This window comes from Pongo abelii, chromosome 22 (assembly GCF_028885655.2).
Source record: "Pongo abelii isolate AG06213 chromosome 22, NHGRI_mPonAbe1-v2.0_pri, whole genome shotgun sequence".
Lineage (NCBI taxonomy): Eukaryota > Metazoa > Chordata > Mammalia > Primates > Hominidae > Pongo > Pongo abelii.
This window is the reverse complement of record NC_072007.2, coordinates 23086283-23095472: the sequence shown is the minus strand read 5'-3', so window position 1 is coordinate 23095472 and position 9190 is coordinate 23086283. Positions and strand designations below refer to the sequence as shown.

Sequence of the window (9190 nt, the reverse complement as noted above, 5' to 3'; positions counted from 1 at the left end):
TTGAATGTAATCATAAAGAAATTAAACTTTTATTTTGATTGTTTGTGGCTTCTTATTTTACTTTTCTACTAATTTCTTTTTGTTTTGTTTTAACCAAAATAGCAGTACATGATGGATGGGAAACTGCAAAAAAGGATTTCACACAGATAATTTGAAAAACATTGTTTTAAAGCATAGAAAACAATCCTAATTTATGTATAATGTATAATATCCTAATTTATTTTATAAATTAGCTTAGCCCTGAAATAAAAACCTGACAAATATCCCACAATAAAAAACCTACAATTACGTTATGAGTAAAATATTAGCAAATCCATCCAGTCTCAAATTAAAATACTAATATGCTATGACCAAGTTGAATTTTGTTTTTTTTTCTTTAACTTTTAAACTGCAGTGATGGATTAATTTTTAATAATGTGTTATTTATGTTATAGAATTGGCTTAAAAGAGACAATAATATAATTACACTGCTAAATATTCATGAAAAATTATTTCATCAACAAAACAGGATATTAAGCAGTAATGAGTACAACTTTTCATAATCATATATTTACTTAGTAGAAAAAAATCTGAAATATTATAAACTAAAACATTTACAGTGGCTGTTTTTGTTTTGATTTATATTTTCTTCTTTTGTTTATTGCTATGTTCTAAACTTTCAATAATGCCTTTTTTTTTTTTTTTGAGACGGAGTCTCACTCTGTCGCCAGGCTGGAGTGCAATGGTGTGATCTCGGCTCAGTGCAACCCTGCAACCTCCACTCCTAGGTTCAAGCGATTTTCCTGCCTCAGCCTCCCAAGTAGCTGGGACTACAGGTGTGTGTCACCATGCCCAGCTAATTTTTGTATTTTTAGTAGAAACGGGGTTTCACCATGTTGAAGAGGTCAAGAGATCATGAGGTCTCCCAAAGTGCTGGGATTACAGGCTTGAGCCATTGCGCCCAACCAGTACTTTTTTTTTTTTAAGAGATAGGATATTGCCCTGTCACCTAGGCTAAAGTACATGGCATGATTATAGCTAACTGCAACCTTGAAGTCCTGGGCTCAAGTGATCCTCTTATCTCAGCCTCCCAAGTAGCTGGGACTACAGGTGTGTACCACCACTCCTGGCTAATTTATTTATTTATTTTTTGTAGAGATAGGGTCTTGCTATGTTGCCAAGGCTGATCTCAAACTCACGGCCTTAAGCGATCCTCCTGCCTTGACCTCCTAAAGTGCTGGGACTAGAAGCGTGAACCACTGTGCCTGGACTATAACATATATAATTTTATGTAGTAAGTTAAAAAATGTATAGTCATTATCGGTATAAAACATTATTTGTGCCTGGAGTCTAAATTCCTATAAAACATGTAAGGATTTAATATTACTTACAGGTTTACACGTTTTCCACCAGCTTGTTTTGGAAGTAATTTACTCAATGGCTCATTTTAGTTTCATCTTCAGGAATAAGCAATTTGTAATTGACAAAGAAAAGCAATAAAAAAAAACCCATTAGCATCTCTCAAACTACTGTGCATTACATGTATTTCCATTAACAAAGACAGACTTTTTGTTCTCTGAAAAGTATCAAGTCTTTTTTACTCCTGGCCCTGTGGCCTTACTTATTTCCCAGGTAACAGGGTGGTAGGTCCAGTCTTCTTCCGTTGAAATTTCCCTCCCCCGATGGGTCTGCCTTCTAGATAGTTCCTTTCTTTGTTTATGTGATTACTCTGAACTTCCCACCCTTCTTTACTGCCTGTCGAATGCTTTTTCTAATAGTTCTAGTCATCGATAATCATCCTTGGGTTTGACTCACATTGTTATTGTTGAAATCTTTTTTTTGAACTACAAATAGGAAAAGCATCATCTTTTTTCTTTGAACACTTAAATCACATGATAGCATTATTTATTATAAAATCACTAATACTCTCTAAATGTCTTGCTGAAATAATTTAGTTCAGTAGTCCCTTTCCTTTCATGTGTATTTAGACTAGATTCCTTAAAGAAATCATAATTTCTTTTAGAAGAATACTTGTCACACACACCAAAAAACAACCCAAAGTGATTGTGTTGAGTGAAAAGAACAAGGTGAGAAATTGTGAATGTATTCAATAGCATTGCATCTTCATTCATTCTCTCAAAAGAATATTTGCTGAATATTTAATATGTGACAGTTACTGCTCTAGGAGCTGGTGATATGACAATGAACATACAAGATGGGATCTTTGCTATCAAGTTGCACACATGTATACGTACATGCATATGTGCATATGCATAGACATAGAATAAAACATCAGTCTGCAACAAAACAGATTAAGAGGACAGAGGGTGTATACTGGTTATTCTTCATCATCTGTCTAGATCTATCTCTGCCCTTTGCTGCCTGGCTCTTCGTGGCTCCTGTTTTCTGTTGCTCATGAAGAGCAAATGCCCTGTTCTTCAGGAATACATTGTTGGGCTTTTAGATGGTGGGCCAGGAAGGCAGATCCCATTCTCTGTTATGTGACATTTCATCAGAGGTGAGTGGAGACTTGGAACTAATGGGACTTTTGCAGATTACTGACAGTTCTGGGGACTCAACAAAGATGGCAGTGGTGTGGCATGGTCCACGTTCAGGAGAGGGGTGCCACCTTTTAAACAAAGGAAACAGTCAAGGGAAGCTGAGATTTATGTTCAGTACAGAAGGCTTTCTGAGGAGGTGCCATGTAAATTGAAGTCTGATTGAATTGAGAAAGTGAGTCATTCAAATATCTGAGTGAAGAGTGTTCCAGACAGAGAAAACCACAGGGCAAAGGAAAGTGAGGAGCAGCAAGAAAGCCAATGTGGCTGATGAAGTGACTGAGGGGGTAGTGATAGGAGCTGAGGGTGGAGAGGTAGCCAGAAGCTGGCTACATAGAGTTTTTTAGGCCATATTTTGAAGACTTAACAGAAAATGATGAGTGAGGTTGGAAGGCATTCAAAGGTTTCAACTTTGCGATTTGAAAGTGACAAACTATGACTTACATTTTAAAAAGATAACTGATGGCTGTGTGGCAAATAGACTGTCAAGGGCAGAAGTGAAAGCCAAGAGGCCTATGACACTAGAAGACTAGGTGACTCAGGACAGAAACTTGTACCGGGGTTGCAAGTGGTGAAGGTCGTGACTGGTCAGATTTAGGAAATATTTTGAAGGTAGAGCTTGCAGAATTTGGTGGATTGAATGTGGAATGTGAGAGAAAAGTGCAAAATTCAGGATGGCTATAATGATTTTGGCCTGAATAACTGGAAAAATGGAGTTGGTATTTATTGACATGGGGAAAACTATGGGAAGAATTTGGGTGGGAAATGAAAGTTCCATTTTGGACATATTAAGTTTGAGTGCACTTCATATATTCAGTGCACATGGAGAATAGACAGTTGAATATTTGTTAAAATGGAGAGATTGGTGTTGAAGGTAAGATGTGAAGCTTGTTCCTGAATGTGGCATCTAAAGCCAGTTGGGTTGGACGAGATCATTTATAGATGAGTACTGAGCAGGTGCTTTGCTGCATTCTGAGGATGGGAACAGGGCTTCATGGGCACAAGATCTTTGCAATCATGCAAAACCTCTTGCTTAGAAGGGCCCCATGCTTCGTTGAGTGCTCTGCTCTATCTTGAAAGTTTTAATAATTTTTGAATAAGAGCCCTGCATTTTCATTCTGCACTGCACCCTGCAAATTATGTAACAGGTTCTAGTTGGGAACATAAAGATCCAGCCAAAGAAAGAGCCAATGAAGTAGACTGAAAGCCAAGCAAATGTGAGGAGGTGTCATAAAAAAGCCAAGGGAGTAAATTGTGTGACAATGGACAGCATGACCCACAGACTCAAAAAGATGCTGCAAGGTCAAATTACCTCAGGACTGAACATCAATCATTGGATTTAGCAACTTGAGTGTGCTTGTTGCCCACGTTGGAGTGGGTTGAAGAGAGAAGAAAAGAAAAAATGTTGAATGTGAACAACTCTTTTTTTTTTCTTTTTTTTTTTTTACAATGGCCCTGCCTCCCACAGCTTTATTTCTTTCAGTTTTGGATGCAAAACAAAAAATTTTAAAGGAAAATGTGACTTCAAAGGAAAGGAACAAATTTCCAAAGATTTCGGGCAGTGAATGCAGAGCCTGGTGCGGATGGACGAGGTCTGCAGAGGGAAGGCAGAGGTGATGGAAGGGGCCAGGGACCTGCAGGCCTCCCCCTGGAAGTGGGACTGGTCTCGGTCTGCTGACGTCAAGGTCAGCTCCCCTGGAGCTGACTTCAACAGCCCACAGCTGTGGGGCTTCAGCAGCCACGCCAGCCCAGCCCAGCCCAGCTCTCGGTATGTTTGGTCTTTCATGCTGAAAAATAAATAATAAAGCCTGTCCCCTGTCTACTGCCTCCCCCAACTGCACAGATGCCAGCCTCTAGGCCTGACTGCCAGAGAGGTGGAAACACTGGCCACCAGCCTGGCAGCCCCTACAGGCCCCTCAGATGGGCTGCTTCAGTCCTCCTCTGAGAGCTGCAGATCCTCCAGGTCGTCCTCCAGCCCCTGGGCTAGCCGCTGCAGCTCCCCAGAGGCCAGCCCTGCCTCTGCGTCTGGGTCTCCATCCTCCGACTTGCTGCTGTCCTCCTCGCCCTCCTCCTCGTCCTCTTCATCCTCTTCCACCCCATGCCGAGTGCTCATGGGCCCCAGTATCCCTCTCTCCAAGAATCCCTCCGTGTCATCCTCTTCAGAGCTGTTCAGGTCAAAAAGGTCTTTAAATTGCTTCCTGTCCTCATCCTTCCTGTCAGCCACCTTCCTTCGTTTGACCTCACGGAAGTTCAGGTCTTCCAGCCGCTCTTTGCCACTGATCTCCAGCTGGATCTCCCGGTCATGCAGCTTGCGCCAGTGGCTGTAGTACAAGGTCAGGGGGGTCCCCTCTTCCCGGGTCAGCTTCTCCCAGGCTTCCACTGCCTGCTGGTCAGAGACGCCGAAGGAAACTCTCTGGCAGCGGCTGCAGATGTGTTCCGAGTTCTCCTGAACCTTCCCAAGCAGCTGCTGCACCTGCCGGCACTAGTTGACCACCTTGCACTCCCGGAGGAACGACTTCAGCTTCAGGACCACAGGCAGCGCCAGCTCCGGGAAACCGACGCAGTGTGCCTGGCTGTGCAGGTACTCCAGGGTGGGGTCGTACAGCTGCTCCACCAGGCCGTCCCGGTACGCCTTCTCCTGCAGGTTGACACTGGACAGCTTCAGGATCACGGAGAAGTTGATGGGCTTGGAGCTCATGTGCCCCGGCTTCCTGTTGAAGTCGACCTGCCGGAATATCTCCAGGATGAAAGGCAGCCTTGGGATGAAGGCCTCCGAGCTCCCCGAGAGCAGCGTCAGGGCACGGATGCAGTGCATTCGCAGTGGGTAGAAGCAGGCAGTGGGGATGAGCTTGATACAGCCAATGATGACCTGTGCAAGGGGGTAGACCAAGGGCTGGAGGGCTTCACTGGGGCCCGCAGTGCTCAGGACCCGGCACCACAGGAAGAGGCAGTGCACGTACTGCCAGTTGTACACAGACTGGTACATTTCCTTCTTGCAGGTGGTCATGGCGTTGCACAGGTGTATGGCGAGCTGGCGGATGTAGAAGAAGGCGTGCTGGTAGGCCACACCTGGCTCCAGGGCCAGCAGCTCTGTCAGGGTCCGCTGCATGAAACTGATGAAGGGGAGGGCACCAGGCGAGGTGAACTTGCAGATCCTCACATACATGATATACATTTGCTTGAGGACGGGGCCAAGGAAAAGTGTCCTTCTTGTGCCAGCAGACTCTGCTGAGGACCAGGAAAGCCAGCACCCGCAGGGACTCCTCCCCTGTGCTCCATACGACCACCATTCTCTTGAGCAGCATGCGGCACTGCTTGGGGAAGGTCAGGAAGCAAGGCACCAGCATGCTGACGTGCCTCAGCACGGCTGCCAACACCGTCGTCTCCGCCAGACAGGACACCAGCTGTATGACCGAGCCCAGGTACGCTTTGATGTCCACACGGAGCTTCCCCCAGAGTGGGCTGCTGGACGGCTGCAGCATCCTGCTGCTGTCCTTTGCCGCCTTTCCAAACAGCAGCTTCTGGAGACAGCCAATAAGGTCTCTGATGCAGAAGGTGACCAGAGCATTGAACACAGCATTGTCCATGACCTGGAATTTGTTGGCCTCAGCACTTTCCTGGTCCCCTTGGGTGGTGGCCACAGCTGCTTGGAACGCCTGTACCACTTCATGGAACAGCTTTGGAATGAAGCGTTGCTTTGCTGCCTGCTTCCATCTCTCAACCATGGCGAGGGTCACAGGAACACAATTCTTCTTCCCCTTCAGCCCTCTGGGGACTCTGTCCCCATCTTCCCCCTCCTCCGCTCCATCCTCCTCCTCACTGGCTTCCTCCAGCACATCTGGCAGGGAGTGGAACGGCTCCTCTTCCTCCTCAGAGCTGTCCGAGTCACTGAAGTTTAGCAGGCTCTGGTCATTCTCCTGCAGGAACTTGTAGAACTCGGGGTCTCTGTCCTTCAGCTGAGAGAGCTGATCTTTGTGCTCAGAAGCACGGCCTTTACGCCGGCTGGCCGAGGGGCTCCCGCCCGGCTCATCCGGACTCCAGGCAGCCTCGCGTGCCTCCCGCGTCTCCGCTTCTGGGGAGTTTTCGGACTCGGATTCGGACTCGGATTCAGACTCGGAGTCAAAGCCCGAAGCTAGGAACTCGTCCACCGTCAGCTCCACCAGGAGCCTCTTGCGGCTCCGCTCAGCTGCCATGATACCAGCCCCCAGCGTGCGCCCCACTTCCGGCCCCAGAATGCCGCGCGGCTGAGCCCTTTCACCGCCCAGGCCCCGCCCCGTTCCCCGCCCCGCCGCGCCACGCCCAGCCGAGTGGCTCTATGGTTCTCCGACCGCAGCGCCGGCGGCCCCCGGGCTGGAGGGCGTGTTCACGTGCTCGGTGCGGGCAACCCCGGTGGGAACCAGATGCGCCTCCCGCTCGGCGCCCGGCTCCGTAGGACGAGGCGACGCCGGTGTCCGCCCCGGGGAAGAGAGACCAGGAGTCCCGCCGCGCCCGCAGCCCACCCGGCGTTCCAAGGGCACGCACCTGCGAGGACGCCAGGCTGTGACGGCGGGGCCTCTATGCAAAGAGCTCCCACAAATCAACAATAAAAAGCAGAGCGTCCAGGAGAAAACGTGAGTGGTGGTGGGAACCGCACTGATGTCGCCAGCTCGACAAAAGACGGGCGACCTGAGGGCCAGGCTGGCTTCGCCTCCTACCGCGGAGACCGGGCCAGCGCCACGAACACCAGGCAGGGCGCTCCCCATCCACGGCCCTCTAGGTGCCCATGGCGGCTCTTCCGCGGCCCTTCCCGGGGACGCCGCACGGGGTGAAGGTGGTGGGGAGGCCGGCGCCTTCCTTCCCGCTACCAGCCTGACACCCGGGCCCCCGGGCCTGGACAGCCAAACCCCGCGACAGGGGCGCCCCGGGGCACAGGCGCGGATCCCCCAGACCTGGCGCTGAAGGGGCGCGTGAGGCGGATGCGAGGCAAGAGGCCTGGGGTCCCATTCGGCCTCTTGGTGCCGCGGGGCCCCGGGGCTCCCCGGAAGAGAGCAAGTTAGGGGGTTGGGGGAGCGGGGGTGCTTCCGGGGGAGGAGGAGGGAGAGGCCTGGGGGGGCTTCTCGGAGGAGGAGGAGGAGGGCGAGGCTTAGGGGGGCTTCCCGGGGGAGGAGGAGGGCGAGGCCTGGAGGGCTTCTCGGAGGAGGAAGAGGAGGGCGAGGCCTTGGGGGGGCTTCCTGGAGGAGGAGGAAGGCGAGGCCTGGGGGAGCTTCTCGGAGGAGGAGGGCAAGGCCTGGGGGGCTTCCCGGAGGAGGAGGAAGGCGAGGCCTAGTGGGGGCTTCCTGGAGGAGGAGGAGGGCTAGGCCGGGGCGGGGGGGGCGGGGGCGCTTCCCGGAGGAGGAGGACGGCGGGGCCTGGGGGGCTTCTTGGAGGCGGAGGCGGACCCGGGGCGCGGCGCTGGAAGGATCCACATCCAACGTCTAGTCCCCGAAACCTCTCGGGAGGCGGGGCGGGCGACGCAGAGCGAATGTGAACAACTCTTGCAAGCACTTTTCTTGGAAATGGGAAGCTTAAAATTGGGTAGGAGCTGAGAAAGATATAGGTTCAAGAGAGGGCTTTTTTAAGATGGAGGTATGTGTTATAAATAAGGGATTAAGTACCCCTTGTGGAGCCCTTAAGGAACATTCCAATAGGCTGTGGAGATGATATTGGGAAGGCATATGAATAAAGGATTTACTGTACTCACAGGTTCCAAAGAGGGAGGCACGACATACCTTGTGGGGATCACCTGGGCAGAGCACCAACAAAGCGGGCTCAGCCAAGCAGGTGGGGAGCCAAGGGCAAGCAGGTTCCTGTGGACAGTTGCCTTTATTGGACATCAGGGTGGGGTTCACCAGCAAAGGCAGGAGGGGATATCACGGGTGTGCTTAAATGTCCCTAGGCCATGGTCAGGGGAGAGCAAGAAGGGGGACTTGTGACAGGGACCAGCCTTGTCACATTGGTGTACCTGGTCATCTGGGAAAGGTGCCCACAGACTGTTTGTGGAGATATTGAGGAATCAGGAAAATGGGAAGTTTTTAGAAGTTGCAATTCAAGATGTTACAGTACATCATTTTTCTTGGCAAGGACTCATTAAAAAAGAAGAAAAACTAATGAGGCAGGAATGGAAATAATTCCAGGAGCAAAGTCCTTTAGGAGGAGTGGGGAACAGGATCCAGTGCAAAGTGGGGGGTTGGCCCTAGAAACCAGGGAAAGCCGAGTGCATGGAGACAGATGTCTGTGCCTGCTGCATTTTGTAGAATGATCCATTCTGATTTCACCTGTATCAAAATTGAAGCGTTCAGCTGAGAGTGAGAAGCAGAGAGGAAATGTTGAGGTTTGAAGAAGAGAAGAATATGGAACGGTCGTCCAGGAGGACGGGCAGGCAAGGAGACCAGAACTGGCAGGCAGCGCAAGGGCTGCTGAACAGCCTGAGCAGTGAAGTGGCTGAAATAGGAAAATCAGGTGTCTCTGGTGATTATTTCTTTTTTGTAGTTTTCTGATTTTCCAGATGTTCCCTAATAGGCATATCTTACTTCCACAGTTATCCTTTTTAGACTGTTATAGAGGGGTGAAAAATAGAACATATAATGTATGAGAGAGGACTTAGGATTTGGGGAGGTGAGTGGGGAATCAGAAAG

The 9190-nt window shown here is 49.8% G+C and overlaps 1 protein-coding gene across 1 annotated transcript; it reads right to left on the bottom strand.

Annotated features, from left to right (window-relative positions):
- Positions 1-3993: 3993 nt before the first annotated feature.
- Positions 3994-6730, bottom strand: LOC112130507 (nucleolar complex protein 2 homolog). The gene is given in 2 exon segments (XM_054542816.2): positions 3994-5736; positions 5738-6730. Coding segments are annotated over 2 exon segments (2262 nt in total). The 3' UTR covers positions 3994-4467.
- Positions 6731-9190: the final 2460 nt, after the last annotated feature.